Raw genomic sequence first — 24,718 nt, forward strand, 5'->3', positions numbered from 1 at the left:
GCATAGGGTAAGACCTGTTCTTGCGGGTCCAACCCCTTGTCCCGCACCCCAGTGAACTCTGCTGCCTGTCTCCCCTCCTGCTCTTCAACACATTGTTTGAGTCCGCTGGCTTGGGCACTTTCAACCAGAGCCATATTGCAGGGTGTATACGTGGACAAGGGAAAAAAATTCCCATATTTCCCGGTTAAAAATACACTTTCACCCAGGTGAGGATACACTTTTTTCGTGTTAAGTGACAGTATACTCTTATTCGGCACTGTAAAACTCATCAATCCTTTGAATGTTTATGGTTTTATATACCGGAGTAGAATTTCCCGCCACTTTACAAAATGAAGCTCAGGGGGGGAAAACACACGTTTTGAAAGACCTTTGATGTGTAGCAACATGTACGCTGTATATTTTCGTATTACAAAGGTATAAATTCAGATTCACTAAACACTGCATGTCACTTTCCGAAGCACTGAAATCGAGATTGCTATGCGCTTTTGTAAGCCCGTCATAGTTAATGTCACGTGATCTCGCCAACTGATGACAGCATAGGACACGTGATGTAGTCAGCAAATAGCAAGATCACTCTTAACTAGTGCGAACACACAAACAAGAAGAGTTACTGGTATAAATTAATATACATAGCATTCACATATAATATTGGTCTCGAAGATTAAGATGCTGGAAGAGAAGCTAAGCTTCTACATATAATGTTGATTTTTTTGCTCTTGTTACACTTCAAGATACATCACACAAATGTGCCAGTAAAATTTTTAAAAACTACGTAAATGTCTGATCTTCTGGACTCTAAATTCTTCTAAATGGTCGTCCTCAAAGAGTTGATTTTTAAATGAGAGTCAAACGCTTTGTGATTTAAGAAATTCATCACACATTCACGCACATAGCTCATCTTAGGTAAAAGAAAATCTGCTTTGAATGTAATGCTTTTCAAACCACCATTCCTAATATTTTCCTGCGACCTGTTACAAATAGATTTGTTTCTGCAGTTGCAAGAGAGCACCAGATAACAAGCGTCACCGTGCTTGCGCAGCTACGATGACACAGGAAGCCCATATGTTCGTACGTGTAAAAAATTAAAAGATGTTACATTATGTCATAAAAGAAACAAGACACCAAAGGATACTTCAAGAGCATCAGAATTTCGTGAACCAAACTAAAATGCATAATTCGGCTTGAAATGCACATTCATATGTAAATTTTTTTGGAGTACCAGTACTGTATTATCTCATGTTTGGTTCTTTATTAAGGCATAATGCTATACGTGCACTTGAAATGCAGTGAACAGTTGAAACTAGTCAATAGTGTGAAATTAAACACTTAGTTTCAAATAAATTTACTGTCTCAACAGAATAGATTAATAAAAGCCAAATCTCTTTAGCAAACAGGCAAAAATAACTTCATTGTTCTGTAAGGCGATTAATGTTTGAGTGTCAGAAAGGTGAAAATAAAATCTGAAGCTAATAACATATTTTAGCCTTCCGTAATAATCCAAACATATTTTAATTCATTTGATAGCTCCCAGCCACAAAAATCTGTTTTGTTATCATTTAACGTGAGAGCAATACACGAAGAGAAAACAACAAAATCACTAAATGTCAACACAGGTCACGCAAACTGCTCCGTGCATCAGCCCCAGCTTTACTAATTTCTGAACCGGGGCAATATTAAGTAGTGGCGCCCAGCCATACTTCTCTAACCAGAAGCGGGAGAAGGTACTACTCATACGCGACTCAACTGCGCATGCGCAAGAGCCCGCCCGCAACTGCTAAAACGAATCTAATTTAAACAGTTATCACACCACACTTATCAGAGGCAATTTGTTGTTACAAAGCATTGCATAGTCTTCCTAAAGCCTTTGACACATTTTGCTGTTGGCAGACGCTTGTATGAGCACTGTTGTGTTGTTGCATACGGTGCATTACCTTTGAAACTTTAGTTTTATTTTCGTTTTTTTCCCCCCCTCTTGTTGTTGCAGTATTATTCTGCAGTAGTGGGATACAGTAATATCCTTTGTTAGAGTATTGGTTCTTACCAGTCAAAATCACAAAAATTTAACTGAAAACTAAAACAATGAAAACTTCCCGGAATTCTAAACAATTCCCGGGTTTTTCCTGGATCTCCCGGGTCGTATACACCCGGTATTGAGATGATCCTGAGCCACAGAGATTTGCCGTAACTGACCCACTGTGTAGACGGCTGCAGTATGAGTTAGGCACACTGCCAACACACAACCCGAATGAAGCAGGTTCGGTCCTGCATTTCTTCCATACCCCCCCTCCCTCCAATGCCCCCTACCATTCGTCAATGGGAAATGTTTCAAACACAGCACATGTAGACATTTATTAGTAGTGTCCCATATTTTGGAGTTGTGTGGTTGAAACTTGTGTATTCTTAGAATGATTTTAAAATGAATAAAGTAGACTGTTTGTTAAAAAACACTTTCATTGAGTAAGTATGGAAGATAAGCTAAAAATCAATAGGTCAGACTCCAATCAATCAATCACAATATTACACACACACACACACACACACACACACACACACACACAAAGGATGCGGCCCCAACAGTATGGTTTAGAAGAGACAAGTCAACTGAAGACGCAATGAGGTGATCATCCCAGTGACTGATACTCATTCTGAAATAATGAAGACCATAACAAAAATCTGTCAACAGGGTTCATTGTGTGGTACAGAGTTTTGAGTTGTAGCATTGAACACATGCTATAAAGTTACATGACAGCAGTAACATGAGTGCACTGGTAGGATTTGCAGACGACGTTTTGTTTATTGAACATGGTGACTCCAGAGAATTAAAAAAGTTAAATGGAATGCAGTGCTGCATGAACTTGAAGGACTTTACCTAAGTGTCAAATTGTTACTAACACTATACAAAACTATGTACTTCCAGCTGAAAGGGAACCTAGCAAGAAATCCTAAGATACAATTAAATAATGTGAGAATCAGTAGGAGCGCAGTGATGAGATATCACTGAGCATTCCTGAACAACCATCACAATTTTGCTTGTCATATAAGAAGGCACACAATAAAGATAAAAAAAATGTGATGCACAAAATCATAACCATTGCAAATAGGCAATTCTGACCCTTTCAAAACAATCAGAGCATATCATCAATATATATTAGCATCATTTGCAGGATGTGATGTGAGCATTTCGGTTTACTGACTGCAGATTATGAAGTCAGCTTCCTTAGATTATAATTTAAAGAAAGACAATGAAATGGAAGTATAAGAATACTTGGAACTGAGACCAATACGATAAAGTTAATACACTGTAAATAAAATAGAAAGAAACTTCCACATGGGAAAAATATATTAAAAACAAAGATTCCAAGACTTACCAAGCGGGAAAGCGCCGGCAGACAGGCACATGAACAAAACACACAAACACACACACAGAATTGCTAGCTTTCACAACCGATGGTTGCTTCTTCAGGAAGGAGAGGGAAAGACGAAAGGATGTAGGTTTTAAGGGAGAGGGTAAGGAGTCATTCCAATCCCGGGAGCGGAAAGACTTCCCTTAGGGGAAAAAAAGGACAGATGCACACTCGCGCACACACACACACACACACGCGAGTGTACATCTGTCCTTTTTTTCCCCTAAGGGAAGTCTTTCCGCTCCCGGGATTGGAATGACTCCTTACCCTCTCCCTTAAAACCTACATCCTTTCATCTTTCCCTCTCCTTCCTGAAGAAGCAACCATCGGTTGCGAAAGCTAGCAATTCTGTGTGTGTGTTTGTGTGTTTTGTTCATGTGCCTGTCTGCCGGCGCTTTCCCGCTTGGTAAGTCTTGGAATCTTTGTTTTTAATAAAGTTAATACACTATCACATATTACAGCTGTGGTGAAAAGAAACGGGATTTTTAGGGGACCAGCCAGGAGAACGTATGACTTTCATTCTAATATTGGACTAAAAACGAGATTTCTTCATCCGTCAAGTGTACTGATACATACCTGACCAGTCATGGCCCATACATTACTTAACTACACAAAATAAAACAACAGATGAATGCAGGTTGTTTCTGTGAAAGTGTGGGCACTCCAGAGCACACACTCTGAGACTGTGATCTCTGAAGAGACAGCGAGTAACAGCTCTCAGGCACTAAGGATGCTAGACCCTAAAATAGCATTTAGAAACGAGTCAACCTGGATGCATCATGGACAATATGGCAGCAGCCGCAGTATCCAGGATGGCCAATGAAGACTTCACAAGGCATTCACCCATATGACAGCCTGCTGCCAACCCAGCCAGAAATATACTCTATATAGGGAGAGAAGGCAACTGAGATTGGCGACCAACAAATGAAACAATTTTTCACGAATTTACATTGTGCTGGTGCAAGTGATGACAGAAGTGTGGATTTTAAGGTGGTACAGTGAATAGTGGAATCACTTGCTACAGTGGAAATGCAGCCTATATCCAGCCCTATACCAAAGAAATCCAACAGGCAATGCCTGTTGATCGGGGCAGTATGATGGTGGATTTTGTAGCAAAAACAACAATCTGCACTTCACACCAATAAATGAACATAAACAAAACATAATCTTTAGTATAATATATATATTATTGCGGTAGTTGGGGAAATGGTTAAAACTTTTTATTGTAGTTTTTTAGTGGTAAAAAGTAGCTGTCACATTAGTATTTTTGTAGAATTAACTTTTTTACTCTTCTTTTTCCTTCATAATGTTTTAAGTACTAGGAATAAATAATTAACACATACATTTATTACCATCAAAAAATGTAACTGGTTGGCCTATGTTACCTTCATAGACAATAGGCTGTAAGTGTGAAGAATAAATAAATTTACATATTAGGAAGAATTTTCAGAAGGCGTTTGTCTTGAGAATTGCCTTGTACAAAAGTGAAATGTGCACAGTGAGCATTTCAGATACAGAGAGAGTAGAAACTCTTGAAATGTGGTGAAGAATGTTGAAGATTTGATGTGTAGATCGCATAACTGATGATGAGGTACTTAATCAAATCAGCGAGAAAATATATTTATGGTGAAACTTGACTAAATGAAAGGACAAGTTGATGCAACACATTCTTGTTGTTGTTGTTGTTGTTGTTGTTGTTGTTGTGGTCTTCAGTCCTGAGACTGGTTTGATACAGCTCTCCGTGCTACCCTATCCTGTGCAGGTTTCTTCATCTCCCAGTACCTACTGCAACCTATATCCTTCTGAATCTGCTTAGTGTATTCATCTCTTGGTCTCCCTCTACGATTTTTACCCTCCACGCTGCCCTCCAATACTAAATTGGTGATCCCTTGATGCCTCAGAACATGTCCTACCAACCGAACCCTTCTTCTGGTCAAGTTGTGCCACAAACTTCTCTTCTCCCCAATCCCATTCAATACCTCCTCTTTAGTCATGTGATCTACCCATCTAATCTTCAGCATTCTTCTGTAGCAACACAATTCGAAAGCTTCTATTCTCTTCTTGTTCAAACTATTTATCGTCCATGTTTCACTTCAATACATGGCTACACTCCCCACAAATACTTTCAGAAACGACGTCGTGACACTTAAATCTATACTCGATGTTAACAAATTTCTCTTCTTCTGAAACTCTTTCCTTCCCATTGCCAGTCTACATTTTATATCTTCTCTACTGCGACCATCATCAGTTATTTTGCTCCCCAAATAGCAAAACTCCTTTACTACTTTAAGTGTCTCATTTCCTAATATAATTCCCTCAGCATCACCTGACTTAATTCGACTAGATTCCGTTATTCTTGTTTTGCTTTTGTTGATATTCATCTTATATCCACCTATCAAGACACTGTCCAATCCATTCAACTCCTCTTCCAAGTCCTTTGCTGTCTGATAGAATTACAATGTCATCGGCGAACCTCAAAGTTTTTATTTCTTCTCCATGGATTATAATGCCTACTCCGAATTTTTCTTTTGTTTCCTTTACTGCTTGCTCAACATACAGATTGAATAACATTGGGGAGAGGCTAGAACCCTGTCTCCCTCCCTTCCCAACCCCTACTTCCCTTTCATACCCCTCGACTCTTATATCTGCCGTCTGCTTTCTGTACAAATAGTAAATAGCCTTTCGCTCCCTGTATTTTACCCCTGCCACCTTTAGAATTTGAAACAGAGTATTCCAGTCGACATTGTCGAAAGTTTTCTCCAAGTCTACAAATGCTAGAAATGTAGGTTTGCCTTTCCTTCATCTTTCTTCTAAGATAAGTCATAAGGTCAGTATTGCCTTACGTGTTCCATTTATTCTACGGAATCCAAACAGATCTTCCCCAAGATCTGCTACTACCAGTTTTTCCATTCGTCTGTAAAGATTTCGCTTTAGTATTTTGCAGCTGTGACTTATTAAACTGATAGTTCAGTAATTTCCACATCTGTCAACACCTGCTTTCTTTGGGATTGGAATAATTATATTCTTCTTGAAGTCTGAGGGTATTTCGCCTGTTTCATATATCTTGCTCACCAGATGGTAGAGTTTTGTCAGGTCTGGCTCTCCCAAGGCCGTCAGTAGTTCTAATGGAATGTTGTCTACTCCCAGGGCCTTGTTTCGGCTCAGGTCTTTCAGTGCTCTGTCAAACTCTACACGCAGTATCGTATCTCCCATTTCATCTTCATGTACATCCTCTTCCAATTCCATAATATTGTCCTCAACTACATCGCCCTTGTATAGACCCCTCTATATACTCCTTCCATCTTTCTGCTTTCCCTTCTTTGGTTAGGACTGGGTTTCCACCTGAGCTCTTGATATTCATACAAGTGCTTCTCTGTCCTCCAAAGGTCTCTCTAATTTTCCTGTAGGCAGTATCTATCTTGCCCCTAGTGAGATAAGCCTCTACATCCTTACATTTGTCCTCTAGCCATCCCTGCTTAGCCATTTTGCACTTCCTGTCAATCTCATTTTTGAGACGTTTGTATTCCTTTTTGCCTGCTTTATTTACTGCGTTTTTATGTTTCCTCCTTTCATCAATTAAATTCAATATTTCTTCTGTTACCCAAGGATTTCTACAAGCCCTCGTCTTTTTACCTACTTGATCCTATGCTGCCTTCACTACTTCATCCCTCAGAGCTACCCATTCTTCTTCTACTGTACTTCTTTCCCCCACTGCTGTCAGTTGTTCCCTTATGCTCTCGCTGAAACTCTGCACAACCTCTGGTTTAGTCAGTTTGTACAGGTCCCATCTCCTTAAATTCCCACCTTTTTGCAGTTTCTTCAGTCAGTTTTAATCTACAGTTCATAACCAATAGATTGTGGTCAGGGTCCACATCTGCCCCTGGAAAATCTTACAATTTAAAACCTGATTCCTAAATCTCTGTCTTACCATTATATAATCTATCTGATACCTTTTAGTATCTCCGGGATTCTTCGATGTATACAACCTTCTTTTATGATTCTTGAACCAAGTGTTAGCTATGATTAAGTTGTGCTCTGTGCAAAATTCTAACAGGCAGCTTAATCCTTCATTTCTTACCCCCAATCCATATTCACCACCTATGTTTCCTTCTCTCCCTTTTCCTGCACTCGAATTCCAGTCACCCATGACTATTAAATTTTCATCTCCCTTCACTATCTGAATAATTTCTTTTATCTCATCATACATTTCATCAATTTCTTCATCATCTACAGAGCTAGTTGGCATATAAACTTGTACTACTGTAGTAGGTGTGGACTTTGTGTCTATGCTGTTTGTAGTAGCTTACCCGCACTCCTGTTTTTTATTCATTATTAAAGCTACTCCTGCATTACCCCTATTTGATTTTGTATTTATAACCCTGTATTCACCTGACCAAAAGTCTTGTTCCTCCTGCCACCGAACTTCACTAATTCCCACTATATCTAACTTTAACCTATCCATTTTCCTTTTTAAATTTTCTAATCTACCTGCTCGATTAAGGGATCTGACATTCCACGCTCCGATCCGTAGAACGCCAGTTTTCTTTCTCCTGATAACAACATCCTCCTGAGTAGTCCTCGCCCGGAGATCCGAATGGGGGACTATTTTACCTCCGGAATATTTTACCCAAGAGGACGCCATCATCATGTAACCATACAGTAAAGCTGCATGCCCTCGGGAAAAATTACGGCTGTAGTTTCCCCTAGCTTTTAGCCGTTTGCAGTACCAGCACAGCAAGGCCGTTTTGGTTAGTGTTACAAGGCCAGATCAGTCAATCATCCAGACTGTTGCCCCTGCAACTACCGAAAAGGCTGCTGCCCCTCTTCAGGAACCACACGTTTGTTTGGCCTCTCAACAGATACTCCTCCGTTGTGGTTACACCTACGGTACGGCCATCTGTATCGCCGAGGCACGCAAGCCTCCCCACCAGCAGCAAGTCCATGGTTCATGGGGGGGGGGGGGGGGGGGGGGGGCACATTCTTAGGCATCAAATAATCATCTGTTTGTAACAGAGGGAATGATGAGGGGCACAAATTGCAGAGAGATACCAAGGCTTGACTATAGCATGTAAGTTCAAATGGACCTCAGCTGCAGCAGTTGTAAGGGGATGAAAAGGCCTACACAAGATACACTAGCATGGAGAGCTGCATCATATGTCTTTGGGCTGAAACCCATGACTCTGGTACCAGTGAGGTAGGTTTCTGTTTCTGTGTGTTGGTCCTGTCGCCTTTTATAGATCAGAACGACGATCAGTTTCTTCCAATTTTGTTGCAAATTTCATTGTTACAGTCAACTATTGTTGTTGCTGGGAGGCATTTTTCTTCATATTCAACATATGCATCTAGTGTTGTAATTTAATATTCTATTCCCTGCCTCTCAAACTAACTGATTTACAACACTAGCTTTTGATCTGAAGGTGATCTGTTTATCACAATGTAATTGATACTGGTAATCACAACAATAAATATAGTGGTCAAAACATACTTTTGTTTCATTATAGCATCTAACAGGCACCCAACTAGGTCATTAGCTGTTCCTCTATTTAGGGATTTAATTATTTCCATATTTGTCATTTCTGCATCTGTGTGACGGTTAGTACTGAAAACTGCATTGTGATTTCTACCTGTAAGGTATTTTCAGAAGACACAGTTTAGGCATATGCTAGACCATGGTGCTAAATAACCCAGAACCTCTCACAGAAGAACCCCAAAAGTGCCCCACTTGTGACAGAGTACTTCCCGGGACTGGATCTGACCTTGAATGTGGCTCTCCAGCAGGGATACGACTTCCTAAAATCCTGCCCCGAAATGAGAACCATCCTTCATGAAATCCTCCCCACTCCACCAAGAGTGTCTTTCCGCCGTCCACCTAACCTTCATAACCTCTTGGTTCATCCCTATGAAATCCCCAAACCACTTTCCCTACCCTCTGGCTCCTACCCTTGCAACCGACCCCGGTGTAAAACCTGTCCCTATGCACCCTCCCACCACCACCTACTCCAGTCCTGTAACCCGGAAGGTGTACACGATCAAAGGGAGAGCCACGTGTGAAAGCACCCACGTGATTTACCAACTAACCTGTCTGCACTGTGACGCTTTCTATGTGGGAATGACCAGCAACAAATTGTCCATTCGCATGAATGGACACAGGCAGACAGTGTTTGTTGGTAATGAGGATCACCCTGTGGCTAAACATGCCTTCGTGCACGGCCAGCACATCTTGGCACAGTGTTACGCCGTCCGAGTTATCTGGATACTTCCCACCAACACCAACCTATCTGAACTCCGGAGATGGGAACTCGCCCTTCAGTATATCCTCTCTTCTCGATATCCGCCAGGCCTCAACCTCCGCTAATTTCAAGTTGCTGCCGCTCATACCTCACCTGTCTTTCAACAACTTCTTTGCCTCTGTACTTCCGCCTTGACTGACATCTCTGCCCTTACTCTTTGCCTTTAAATATGTCTGCTTGTGTCTGTGTATGTGTGGATGGATATGTGTGTGTGTGTGTGTGTGTGTGTGTGTGTGTGTGTGTGTGTGTGTGTGTGTGTGCGCGCGAGTGTACACCTGTCCTTTTTTTCCCCCTAAGGGAAGTCTTTCCGCTCCCGGGATTGGAATGACTCCTTACCCTCTCCCTTAAAACCCACATCCTTTCGTATTTCCCTCTCCTTCCTGAAGAAGCAACCATCGGTTGCGAAAGCTAGTAATTCTGTGTGTGTGTTTGTGTGTTTTGTTCATTGTGCCTGTCTGCCGGCGCTTTCCCGCTTGGTAAGTCTTGGAATCTTTGTTTTTAATATATTTTTCCCATGTGGAAGTTTCTTTCTATTTTATTTACTTGTATTTTATGAGATGAACATTTGCCTAAATGAGTGCATGAAACTGTTATACAAGCAGATCAGACATTCAGAACACATATCGATAAAAACATTAACTAAACCCTATAAATTCATAATGGACTGCATCAAAAAAATTTATCTCTTCAACTTGCTACAGAATGCATTGCCCAGCAAGTTAGCATAAGGTTAAAATTCATGTAGAGTTTTATCCGGATGTGGTAATACAAAAATTTCTTGATGTAGGAATGAAACTCTGTTTTATGCATGAAAATAGTTTTATTTTTTGAGGTAGTCTCCTTTTACAACAATGTAATGATGTCCAATGTTGTTCCAATGAATGGATTCCATTCCAATACACGATTCAGCTAAATACCCATCCAACACTGCTATAACCTCATCATTGGACTCTAGCCACATCTCTCTTTAGATGGGGGTTAACATGTCAGTATTTCAATAATGTGTGTAGCTAGAGTGTTAATAGTTGAATATCAGGGAATGAAAGCAGCATAAAGGGAACTGCACACATGGGGTAAGGTGACCCCCCTCCCCATTATTGCCCACTTAAACAATATTAGTGTATTAAGTGGTACCTGTCACATGGGACTATTTCACTCTTATCAGTGTCACAACTGATAAAGCTTCTTGTACCAGTAATTTGTTCCATTGGAAGATCTCTATATTTGTGAACATGATTGTAATATCGTCTACTTTACATATTGTATGGAATTTTCCTCCTATATATTAATTGCATCATTCAATATAAATGTAATATTCTTCTTTCATCAATTTACTGTCACTGGATCTCAAATGAGTTCAACTGTGCTTAAATTTGGATGGGAAGGAGTTGATTTAACAATTCCAGTGCCCATTTCTGGAAAGGTGAGTACTAGTTACTAAAGTTTTGAACGTTGATTAAGGAAGCAAAGTTCTGGTGTGCACATAACATTGCAAAACAGAATATGGCTTCATGAAAGGTCGTTAATCATTTCCTCTTTTTGAAAATAAAAAGCCAGCGAGAGAATAATTAATTTGACCACAAGAAGAATAATCAGTCACTAATTCTGAGTTTGGGAAGACATTTGGGATTAATTTCATCCTCAGCAACTTCTCCAATTTTTCAAATTTCGCATCAGGGAACCATTGACATAGTCAAATGATATCATCACAGACTGCAATATTAACAGCGCATTTTTTTATGAACCCATCATTACCACTAGAATTAATATGACATCAAATGAAAAGACCCTATGGCACTGATGGTCAAGCGTCTCCCTCTGGGTAGTTTGGTTGCCAAGTTGCAAGTCTTTCAGCTGATGCCACATTGACTGACTTGCATGTTGTTGTTGTTGTTGTTGATGATGATGATGATGACGACAACGACGATGACAACACCCAGTCCCTGTCTCTTATCTGGCTGGGAAACAAACCCGGGCCCACTGCATGGCAGTCAGATGTGCTGACCACTCGGCTAACATCACATAAATTCAGTGTAAAGCTATTCCACATGTTGTGCTAATTTTATGTGTCACAGAAAAGACTCAAATTCCTCACAACTTACCTACTGCCAAAGCACCTTTGTTGGCAGGTGCATTGTGCTCAACCCCACAATATTCTACATTTAATGGTTTAACTTTTATAAGATAATCTAGAAGAAGAATCCCTCTTGACTTAAAGAAAAGAAAAGGTGATTGTAACTGTTTGGGCATATCATACTGACTTAGCCTTTTTGATGCCTGCCTACTGTCACTAGTTTCATCACCGTCTCATGCCCGACATGAAGTAGTGAACCATCGCCTCATTCATAGCAACTAATCAATGCATAAAATCAGTTGAATTCTTTTTAAGACAACCCAAACATTGCTAAGAAATTCTTGTTTGTAATTGGCTTTGGAAATCACAAAACACAATATCAACCTAATACAACTTCCTACCCACATCCTTCCCACCTCTCCCACAGTGGCATTCTGCAACACACTGAAATTACGCAGCATCCCTGTCCATCGCTACTCCACCCCGGCAGCCAATTCCTTGTCTCGTGGCTCGTACCCTTGCGATGGACCTAGATGCTGAAGTTGTCCCATATATCATCCCACCACCACCTACTTCAATCTGATCACAGGCATCTTCTATCCCATCAAAGACAGGGCTACCGGTGAAACCAGTCAGATGATCTACGAACTAAGTTGTAACCAATGTGCTGCTTTCTATGTGATCATGGCAACCCACAAGGCATCTGTCCAGTTGAATGATCACTGACAAACTGTGGCCAAAATATAGCTGGACCACCCAGTTGCTGATCATGCTGCCCAACACAATATGCTTCACTTCAATGACTGCTTCACAGCCTGCAGCATCTGGATCCTTTCTACCAACACCAGCTTTTCTGAACTGCACAGATGGGAACTCTCCCTGTAATACATCCTTCATTCTCATAGCTCCACCTGGCCTCTACCTTTACTAGTTCTTGTCCTTTACCTATTTATCCTCTTACTTGCTCTCTCACTCCAGTACGGCACAACTTTCTATTCCACCAATGCACCCACCAGTCTTTTTCCTCTTTTGCACCCCCCCATCCCCCCAACATCATGACTGCACCTAGCATCCCTGTCCCCATCACGTGCCCACACGCTCCCACAAGCAGCACTACATCTCCCCCTGCTGATGCACCCCACAGTTTGTGTGTGTGTGTGTGTGTGTGTGTGTGTGTGTGTGTGTGTGTGTTCTAATTCAGAAGTGGATCTTTGGCTGAAAGCTTAAGTGTACAGCAGTCTTCTTCTTGTGCCTGTCTGCAAATTAACGTCTCCTCAATGTGGTGAGTAGCAATTCATGCTTTTAGTTATTTCATACTGTAGTTCCTACTGTCCAAAGCAAAGCTTTCTCACAGTTAATTCTTTAATTAGTATGCACCATATTGTTTCTTCCAATATGACATCATCAACTACTCCATACAGCATTGCTTGAAAACTGTTCAGTATGCTACTGTACACTTTCTGTGCTCGAAGCTTTGGGACAAAATTCATGTACATTTTTTACAAGAGTAGTATAGCTATAAATTTCATAACATTTGAAAATGTGTAAGCTTTGAGTGAATTTTTGATGGTGATAAACTGCTCAAAATAAAGAATATTATAACACCAAGTGCGGTGCCACAATCACTCCGGCAGAGTGATGTGTAGCACTATCTCCAGCCAGTTGACAAAATGTGGCCATTATCATTTAATGATATAACAGTCTATTAGTTAATTTATTTGGAGGTTTTTGTTACGTGTTTCGCATGTGGCGGGTGTCCGAAGTGACGCAGTGAGTCTTCACAAGGCAGTCATGTCGATTGCAGTACGACCACAAGTTGCAGTACTTGCACGGGCTTTGCATATTCTCCTGGAGTTGACACCCCAGGCTGGAGCAGCACAGTGTACCACCAAATAAAAGCATGTGACATAACACACAGTATAATGTCCAGGCCAGACAGAAGAGAGAATTTGAGATAATATCAGTCTTATAAATGAACTTCAGATGTTCATTCAATTAATGTTCCATATATTGTAAAATTTGTATATTAGAAGTCACTGTGGCTTGGGAGATAATATATGAAGTTAGTTAGAGAAGAAACACTTTGTATTCATTAACAGATACTCTGTATTGGTTGAAACTTGTAGATTCCAACATAACAAAGACTGCATCGGCAATGAAGTCTACCATAATTACACTGGCATGGTTCAAAGAGTAACAGCTTATTATCACCAAACTTTACACTAATATCATCTCTGAAATATTTCATTGAGCCAAGGCACATGGCACTTTCCATGACAATTTGTCTGTCAAATAAAGTCTATGGCTTTATTTTGGAGAAGTAGGCTATGTGGTAGTGCCAGGCCTCATTCTCTCCATTCCTGTTTCTTTCACAGCTGTCCATAACACAGTGACATAAAAGTGAACTGCATTAGCAGTCATCAAAGTTGTAGACATGCTACATGACACATTTAACACCTGCAAGACGTAGATGGTCCAACATCAGTATTTTTAAACATTCCCTGAACACCTGTGCAAATGGACAAACATTTGGGATTTAACTAATGATTAAGAATACGGCCACTGCAGCTAATCTAGCATTCTGTTTCTGCAGCACTAATGTAGCATTCTGTTTCTGCAGCAGATGTGGCACTGTATCAAACTGGATAAACTTTGCAGCTTCAGGTAAAGGACAGTTCTCCTCACTGGCAACTATACTAAATTGTTATTGAACAAATATACTAAGTAGTAACTCCGCAAGGCCATATGTCAAGCAATATTTGGCACTTTTTTTTCACAGCTTGTTCCATAATCATCTCTCTGTCACTATGACAGGGCCTACTTTCTTACTATGATTGTACTCAATAAGCCTTTAAGTTTAAAATATATTTACACTGGCATTTCTCAGCAACAAGCAGACCTATCTCATACTGCTGAATCCTTTTGTTTGCTGCCACTATAAAAATGAACTTCATTTTCCTGTTTTACAGGATTCGATAGAAATCCTTCTGTTGGGTACAAATACTCATTAATTTGTATTTTAATGATTTTTTTCCTTCTCAGCCCATTCGGTAAGTCTCTCCTGACCTGGGGTTCTGGGTGGCTTTTCTGAACTGTACCACTTTCCCTAACTCTCACCAGTCTTTTCCCTTCACCACTCTTTCTTCCCCTTCAACTCTTCTGCCGGACAAAGGAGCCACTGGCTCTGAAAGCTTGTAAAAGTTAAACCTGTGTGTGTGTGTGTGTGTGTGTGTGTGTGTGTGTGTGTGTGTGTGTGTGTTCCACTGCTGCTGCTGCTTGGTGAGTAGATTTTTTTTTATACATTACATTTGATTAATTTGCATGCTGTTCTGAGAATTTGAGCAATGTTACAGAAAACTGAACAACAAATTAAGTTTGTAAACCGAGCTATTTTGTTCATGCATTTATATGCTTGCTCACTGCTCAAGGTCTCCCCTGTACAGGGTGTTACTGTTCCTCATCCCACTGTGTATATAGTTACACGTAACAGCACACAGGTACACGAACAGCTGTGCTGTGTAGGACCTATATGAGATCAAAATATTTTTCACTGTCCTGATTGGCGACGATTTTTGCCCCCCTTTGCCATACAGATACCTCCCTCATTGCAAGATTATCAATACGAATAATTTCTTTAGCCAGGGTATGTAGGGGGGAGGGGGGGGGGGAATCCCGGATTTTTCCAGGTTAAAAATACACTTTCTCCCGGGCGAAAACACACTTTTTCTGTGTTAAGTGAGAGTATATTTTCCCTCGAAACTGCAAAACTTATCAATTCTTTGAATGGTTATGGTTTTATACATGGGCGTAGAATTTCCTGGCACTTTAGAAAATGAAACTTAGGGAAAGAGACACGTTTTGGAAATATCTTTGATGTGCAACAACATGTGCGCTGCATATTTTCGTATTACAAAAGTATACACTGGAATTCTGCCAAACGCCGTATGTTACTTTCCGAATCATTGAAATCGAGATTGCGATGCACTTTTGTAAGCCAGTTATAGCTCATGTCATGTGATCTCGCCCACCAATGACAGCAAATATTCTGAGCATAGGACACGTGATGTAGTCAGCGAACAGCAACATCACTGTTAAGTAGCATGAACACACAAACAGGGAAAGTTAGTTTAGATTAATATACATAGTGTTTCTACAAGAAAAGAAAAGCCTTCATATATAATTTTGGTCGCTAAGGTTAATAAGCTGCAAGAGAAGCTAAGCTTTCGCTTACAATGTTGATCTTTTCTGCATGTGTTACACTTTAAGATATATCACACAACTGTGCCAGTAAAATTTTTAATAATGACATAAATGTCTGATCTTCAGGGTTCAAAATTCTTCTAAATGGCTCATCACCAAAGAGTCGATTTTTAAATAGAAGTCAAATGATCTGTGATCTATGAAATTCATGGTACATTCTCGCACATAGTTCAACTGCTGTAAATTATTGAAAGTTCATACATTATGTCATAAAAGAAACAAGAAATCAGAGGTTACTTCGAGAGCATTGGAATTTCGTGAACCATACTAAAATGTGCACATTCTTATGTCCAGATTCCCAATGGAGTAGACCTCGACCTGATATTAAGCTTCTCAGTGTGGTTTTCAGGATGTAAATTTTCTTGGAGTACCAGTACTGTATTACATAATGTTTGGTTCTTTATTACGGAATAATGCCATACATGCTAGAGGATGAAAATGTGCACCTGAAATGCAGCGAACAGTTGAAACTAGCTAGTACTATGGAATTAAACATTTTGTTTCAAATACATTGACTGCCTCTGTGGAAAAGGTTAATAAAAGTCAAATTTCTTTCGCAAACAGACAAAAATAACTTCAATGTTCTGCAAGGCGATTATGACTGTCAGAAAGGTAGAAATAAAATAAAATTTAGTTATCCCTCCGTAATTATGTGAATGTATTTTAAGTCACTTGATAGCTCCTGGCCACAGATATCCATTTCGTTTTCATTTGACGCGAGAGTAAACGAAGGGGAAACAGTAAAATCACTAAATGTAAACACGGGTCACATGGAGACTACCCACTGTAACTCAGACTGCTCTGCGCATAAGCCCCGGATCTATGATATTTGCTATCTGGGTCAATAATAATAATAATAATAATAATAATAATAATGAAATCGAAATTTCAAAAAAATGGTCATCTTGTAGCGCACATCTTTCTGAAAAGTCTGACACATAAAACATATGTGTTCGAGGGAATGTAAGACATGTCACTTGGTCATAAGTGTGCCAAAGTGCAGTGCCACACCTCTTCATACAGCATTCTTCTATCGCATGTCACTGTATTTCGCTCAGTGGAATTGAAACGTGTGTATTTTGTAATGGTGGCCATCAAACTATATTCAGGCCAGTGGAAATTGAAATGACCCGTGGTGCCTCTCCTGCTCCTAGTCGGCCGGTTTGACAGCCTGCCCCCTCTTACAAAAAAATCTCGCAATTAATAGCGGATGGGATTATTTGTAATCAGGAGAACAAGGACTCTTCATAAAATCTGCACTCTTTATTGCCTATTAGCTAATAACTTGCTGTTTTGTGCGACATAAAATTAAATATACGATACATCAAACCAATAAAGACAAGAGACATGCAATAAAGTACACATTTCTTCAATCCTTAGCTCCTAGCATTTTCTTCTCTCTAATCTTGTTACAGCTTTCCATGGCATGCTTTCCTTTGTGCGGAAGAATCTATTACCTCATCAGAGTTCGTCAAACGTTTTGCTACATGAAAAATCGAAATGTTGATCCATAATACTGAAAAAGCTGTAAACACAAATAAGACCCACGACTGGTGTGATTTCTCAATCTGATTACGTCTGTTTTGTCATTTTGTGACACACACCAAATAATCAAGACTGTTTTGGCACAAATGGTCATTTTTATATGACCATATAATTTACAAAGTACCAATAGCAAATGGCTATAAGGCCTACTACAAGCAAAAAGCTTTATAGGAAATAATTTCACATTTCATTCATATGCACCAGTTTCTCAAGCATGAGATTGAAAAGTAGTATTACCAAATTTTTATAAATTTGGAATCACCTTACTCTTCCATAATTTGTGTGATGTCCTCGTTGCTTCTCCATCCTTGTTCCAACAAACAATCTTGTCATCACTAATTCTGTAGCTATTCCTGCCATTGTCAAAATTTGTTCGCCGATTAACTTCACTAACCCCGCCAGAATCACAGGTTCAGTTATCCTGCGATTATTCTCCGGTTAGGCGTTGTTACATGTTCATACAACATGTTTTCCGCATTACTTCCAGAATAGAACTTAAAAGGCTGCTAGCCGGGGACTGTGCAATTGGTCCTTACTAGTGAAGTGATTGGGCCGAAAATTTTCTGTCAAAATTTCATTTCTTGGATACACCGAGATGATAATACGTAATCTTTCTCACCTGTTATTCCTGTTAGTCATTTATTTCCATTCTGGTAGTCTGAATCTATGGATTTCTCTGGTAATTATAACAGCACTTATCACTTGCAAACTCAATCAACCACATAATCAGACCGTGATTGGCATTCATCCGTTCGGCTTTACTCCACTCAGCTCGTATAGCCCCGTCCCCTTTTGGCTGAGGGAAGTTTACGTCTAGACGCGACGAGGATTCTCTTGACAGAGACATCATGTACACTATGCCCACATTCAAAAATCAACTTATGATTCACTCAGAAATCAACTTAAAATATGTTCAAAAATTTTCAGGAACCAACATGGATGCGTTTCAAAATCATATGAACAATCTATAGACCAACGTGCACTTTATGCTAGAGCTTTGTGAAACAAGTTTTTTTTTTTTTTTGGTCAAGAATATGAATTTGGTGCCCCCTTTCCCCTGCATCTAGCTGCTTTCTGCGACTGCTTGCACAGGCAACAGCCACATTACTGTAGCCAGAAGCGGGAGAATCTATTACTCAAACGCGATTCAACTGCGCATGCATGAGTCCGGTCATAACTGCAAAAGCAATTCTAATGTAAACATTTGTGACGTCACGCTCATCAGAGGCAATTTGTTGCTATGAAGCATTGCATTGTCTTCCAAAAGCCTTTGACACATTTTGCTGTTGGCAGAGGCTCGCATGAGCACTGTGTGTCGTCGTCATACATGGCACATTTCCTCTGCAATTTAAGTTATTTTCATTTTTTACCTCTAGTTTTATTGTTGAAGTATTATCTTCCAGTAGCGGGATACAGTAATATCCTTTGTTAGAGTATCGGTTCTTAACAGTCGAAATGACAAAAATTTAACAGAAAACTAACACAATGAAAAATTCCCGGAATACTAAAAAATTCCCGGGTTTTTCCTGGATCTCCCAGTTGCCCCAGGTAATATACACCCTGTTAGCATACTACAGCACACAGTCCATAATAAACTTTGCCTCTTTTGGTACGAGAATAGTGGTATTCACCTTCTGTTTTGTTTCCAATATGAAGTGTTGGACCTACAGCAACAAATCTGAGCGCAAAACCTGTTTGTGGCTATAAAGTGGTCCAAATACAGCTGTTTTCAAACTGGCTTCTGGCCAGCTTCCAACAAATCCAACAGTTAACTTTTTGCAAGACTTCATCTGTGGTTGCAGCTTTGGGAAGTACTTCATTTGTATTATCTTCAAGAAAGGTGGAGCCACATCTCACACAAGATACGCATCTATCTACTGTTGAAAATGAAGGGACTCCTTCCAAACCTTATCCAACTTTGAATGAATTTCCATTTGTTCCAGATGTTACAAACCATTGAAAACAAAGAATTTTTTTTACCTAGGCACAGTTTTCCAGCTTACAAATCTGACAGAAAAAGGCAAGCAAAATCAGACATAACTTTATTACTTTAAAAATTAGCATGAACAAAACAGTTCTGCTGATGAAGTCAACAGTTGATATACATTACTGCACGGAGTATGCCAACATAACAAAAATAACATTTTGTTGATATCAGCACCATCTCTCTACTGAGTCAACAATTTTTCACCCTTCTCTCACACAAGGTGCTACCTCCCACACGATAAGCAGAAGTTAATTATTTAGTACCCAATAGTGGTGCCTTCAGAGCCTAGCACAACAAATCAAACTATAATAAATACGATGAAATCAGAACTGTTGACATAGTAAAAATTGGCCAATCCAGCTAATATGGAATTATTACAGAAGCAACTTACATAAATACCACTAAAAGTATGAGAGAAAGTTATTCTCACACAAATTTGCTACAGATGAGGGGGTACCAAAACTAATTTTTTGGTGGTCAGAGCTTTTTTAGTACTGTGTTTTGTCACTAGGAGCACATAGAGCAAACATTCTAGGACCAGCAAGCCAACTGCAGTCACCAAAGGTGGTGAAGGACTAGTTTCAGCAGTGTTTATAGTGACAACTGTTCTGTACGACCGTCATTTTTACAATGGCTGATTTTCATGAAGTGCATGCATTAGGGAAATTATGCTTTTTGCTATGAAAAAGTGGAGAAAAAAATTCTTGAAATGTTAAAAAACAGCATACAAGGACAATGCTATGGAGAAATCTCAAGTGCTACAAGTGCTATAGTGATTTTCCCCATTTCAAAAATGGTGAAATGTCAGTTGACAACAAACCTCATTCTGGTCAGCCTTCCATGGACCAAAACCTGAAAATGTTGAAAGCATTCATGCAATCATCAACGAAGATTGATGCTGAACAAAAACAAGGTCATCTGGAAGCATGTTGTGCTTTGAAAGAAAGATCCCAAAAGGATCCAAACTTTTTTTCAAAAATTATCACAGGTGATGTTGCTTATGATCCTGAGTCAAGGCAATAACCAAATTAGTGGAGGAATCTTCAAGTTTGCCTCGCACCAAGAAAGTACATCATGCGAAATCAAACCCTCCCATACTCACCTGACCTTGGCCCAAGTGACTTGTTTTGTTTCCTAGAATGGGAAGTAACAAGAAAGGAAAATTTTTGCTGATTTTGATGAGGTGAAGAAAAAAAAAATCAATGAAGGCACTGTAAAGTACACAAAAGATGAATTTAAACAATGTTTTCAAAAATGGAATGTAAAATTAGGCAAGTGTATTAGTGCAAGTGGAGAGTACTTTGAAAGGAATTGAAGGTTTGTGCTTAAAATATGAAACTATAAGTTAAAAAAGTTTGTTTTCTTTTGAGTACCCCTTGTACATTGCAGCCACTGTCTTACAGCACCATTGGGCATCTACTGCAACCCAATTAAGCAAACTATGGAAACAAAAATAATGTATACAACCACACACTGCAAAATCACTGTGAAGTACATGGTAGAGGGTATTTCCCACTGCACCAGTTATTAGGGCTTTTTCCCCATTCAATTCACATACAGAGTGCAGGAGGAATGATTGCTTAAATGCCTGATCTTTTCTTCATGATCCCTACTGGAACAACATGCAGGAGGTTGTAGTATAATCCAAGATTCACGACAAGTTGGTTATTCAAACTTACTAGAAAGGCTTCCATGGGATAGTTTGTGTCTGTCTTCCAGAGTTTTCCCAGTTTAGATTTTTCAACAAATGCACTCCCATGGGTCAAACAAACCTGTGACCATTTGCACTGTTCTTTCCAGTAAGTCCTATTCAGCATGAACCCCACAAACTTGAGCAACATTCTAAGGTGGGTTGCACGAGTGCTTTGTATGCAGACTGATTGCTTTTCTCTAGTAGTCTCAGCAGCTCAGGAGGCATCCATGCGTGTCAGCGGAAAAGTCCCTGCGTACCTGGTTTTTTCGATTTTTGAATTTGAAATGTGCATTGCAATCGAAAATACTGCCAGTTGTGAGGTGCAATATGTGATATGGTTTTTGTTGTCAAAAAACCTAAAACACACAGAAATTTATCATGAACTATGCGAAGTGTATGGAAACAATGTAATGAGTGAATGTACCGTATGCAAATGAGGCTTTCTGTTTGAAAATGGCCAAATCAACGTTCATGAAGAAGAAAAGAGTGGATGCCCGAGCATTGTGACTGTCAATCTCGTCGCTAAAGTTGAGGAAACGATTAGTGAAAACCATCGCTTCACAATAACAGAGCTGTTACTTTCTTTTCCACAAGTTTCATGGACTTTGTTGTTTGAAATTGTCACTCGAAAGATACGCTACCAGAAATTTTGTGCACGATGGGTGCGCAAGATGCTTACAGAGCACCATAAAGAACAGCAAATGGGGGCAATGTTGACATTTCTGGAGCCCTACCACAAACATGGTGATTCATTACTGGATCGAATCTTAACAGGTGACGAGAGTTGGGTGAAACACGTTAACTGCAAGACAAAATTATAGCCTCTCCCCCCCCCCCCCCCCCCAAAAAAAAAAAAGTATGAAAACCTCATCAACAAGTTGATGGTGACAGTACTTTGAGATAGGCAAAGTGTGATTCTTAATGATTTTCTCGAATGTGGAGCAACCATAAATTCTGCCTGGTACTGCCAAACTTTGCACAGCCTCAGAAGAGTAATTCGAAACAAACGCCGAAGAAAGCTGACTTCCAAAATTTTGTTTTTACATGACAAAGCCCAACCTCACACAGCAAACTGCACTAAAGAACTCCTTAATTCATTTAAAAGGTAAATTTTCCCTCATTTGCCCTACAGCCCCAATCTGGAACCAAGCAATTTCCATTTGTTTTTCAAGATGATAAACTGGCTTGCAACGCAGTGTTTTGATGACAACGCGGAACTCCTGGTGGGCGTGACTCACTGGCTGAAGTCTCAGGTGGCAGAATTTTACGACAAAGGTCTTTCAAAGTTTGTCCACGGCTACGATAAGTGCCTCAATGTATCTGGTGACTATGTGGAAGGTAGTATGTCAATCGCTCTTTCAGATGTATATAATAACATACATATGTTGCATTTAATTGTTCTTAATGTCAAAATCCCTACTTTCTGAATAGCCCTCGTATCATGCTGGCTGCAGCCTCTCCACCAATTAACCAATCAAGTTACAAATTTCACTTAATAACCCAAATGACTGTACTATCGTTTACAAGCATATGTGAGATAATGAGTCAAATGCTTTTCAAAAGTGAAGAAATACTGTATCTGCTTGACTGCTTTGATATGCGGTTTACAGGATGTCATATTGGAAAAGCACGAGTTTGATTTCATATGATCAATGTTTTTGGAATCCATGCTGGTTCGCGTATAGAAGGTCATTCTGTTCGAGATACCTCATTACATTTGACTCCACAATATATTCTAGGATCGTACAACAAGTGGATGTCAAGGATATTGGAGAGTAGTTAATATCTATGATAGTGTGAGAATGGAAGATAGAAGAGGGTCCATTAGAAAGTACTGAAAAGCTGGAATTACAGAAGCCACCCAAGAAAGGTTGTTGACAGAACATACATGCAATATGAATCTATATAAAAAATACTAAAAAATAATTCATACATATGTTTAAGTAATTTAATAAACTACACAGATATTTTTCCCCTTTTATGACAAGGAATTCAAACTGACAGGATATACTTACTTATGATACTCTGTACCGCCTTCTCCATTGAAATGTGTGTAATCTTTTACAGGTTTGCGGCAAATGTAGCACATTAGAGCCCCACAGGTGCATGTCATCTTATTGCAACCATCAATCTTGATAAATTTTTTTTCACATCGCCAACATGTTCTGTAAATGAATATTTTTACAGTGTATTATATTTTGACTTCTTGAAACTCAAATTTTTTTCTGCCATAGTACTAGAATTTTTTTCATGACATGTTCTTGTCAACAACGACACTTACACTATGTGATCAAAAGTATCCAGACACCCCCAGACACATACGTTTTTTATATTAGGTCCTTTATGATGTCACCTACTGCCAGGTATTCCATGTCAAGTCACCTCATTAGTCCTTAGATAACATGAGAGAGCAAATTGGGGGCGCTCTGTGGACGTTATGGACCTCGAACGTGGTCATAAATCCGTACGCGAGATTTCCGCACTCCTAAACATTCTTATGTCCTCTGTTTCTAATGTGATAGTGAAGTGGAAACTAGAAGGTGTACAGGACAACCTTGTCTGTTGACTGAGACACTGCCAACAGTTGAAGAGGGTCATAATGCGCAATAGGCAGACATCTATCCAGACCATCACACAGGAATTCCAAACTGCATCAGTATCCACTGCAAGTACTATGACAGTTAGGGGGGAGGTGAGAAAACTTGGATTTCATGGTCGAGCAGTTGCTCATAAGCCACACATCACGCCAGTAAACGGCAAACGGCGCCTAACTTGGTGTAAAGAGTGTAAACATTGAACAACTGAACAGTGGAAAAACGCTGTATGGAGTGACGAATCATGGTACACAATGTGGCGATCCAATGGCAGAGCATGGGTATGGTGAATGCCCAGTGAATGTCATCTGCCAGCATCTGTAGTGCCAACACTAAAATTTGGAGGCGGTGGTGTTATGGTGTGGTCGTGTTTTTCATGGAGGGGGCTTGCTCCCCTTCTTGTTTTGCGTGGCACAGCACAGGCCTACATTGATGTTTTAAGCACCTTCTTGTTTCCCAGTCTTGAAGAGCAATTCAGGGATGGCGATTGCATCTTTCAACATGATCGAGCACCTGTTCATAATGCACAGTTTGTGCAGAGTGGTTACACAACAATAACATCTCTGTAATGGACTGGCCTGCACAGAGTCCTGACCTGAGTCCTATAGAACACCTTTGGGATGTTTTGAAACATCGACTTCATGCCAGGCCTCACTGACTGACATTGATCTCTCTCATCAGTGCCACACTCCGTGAAGAATGGGCTGCCATTCTCCAAGAAACCTTCCAACACCTGACTGAATGTATGCCTGCGGGAGTGGAAGCTGTCGTCAAGGCTAAGGCTGGTCCAACACCACATTGAATCCCACCAATTACCGATGGAGGGCACCAAGAACTTTTAAGTCATTTTCAGCCACGTGTCTGGATATGT

The 24,718-nt window shown here is 39.9% G+C and overlaps 1 protein-coding gene across 1 annotated transcript in view; it reads right to left on the bottom strand.

Moving 5' to 3' along the window:
• LOC126276571 (uncharacterized) overlaps window positions 1-24,718 on the bottom strand; it is a 232,052-nt gene that overhangs the window by 22,930 nt on the left and 184,404 nt on the right. The window contains 1 exon segment of the mRNA XM_049977286.1: window positions 23,269-23,418. Coding sequence (XP_049833243.1) covers window positions 23,269-23,418 — 150 coding nt within the window.

Source organism: Schistocerca gregaria, chromosome 1, assembly GCF_023897955.1.
Source record: "Schistocerca gregaria isolate iqSchGreg1 chromosome 1, iqSchGreg1.2, whole genome shotgun sequence".
Lineage (NCBI taxonomy): Eukaryota > Metazoa > Arthropoda > Insecta > Orthoptera > Acrididae > Schistocerca > Schistocerca gregaria.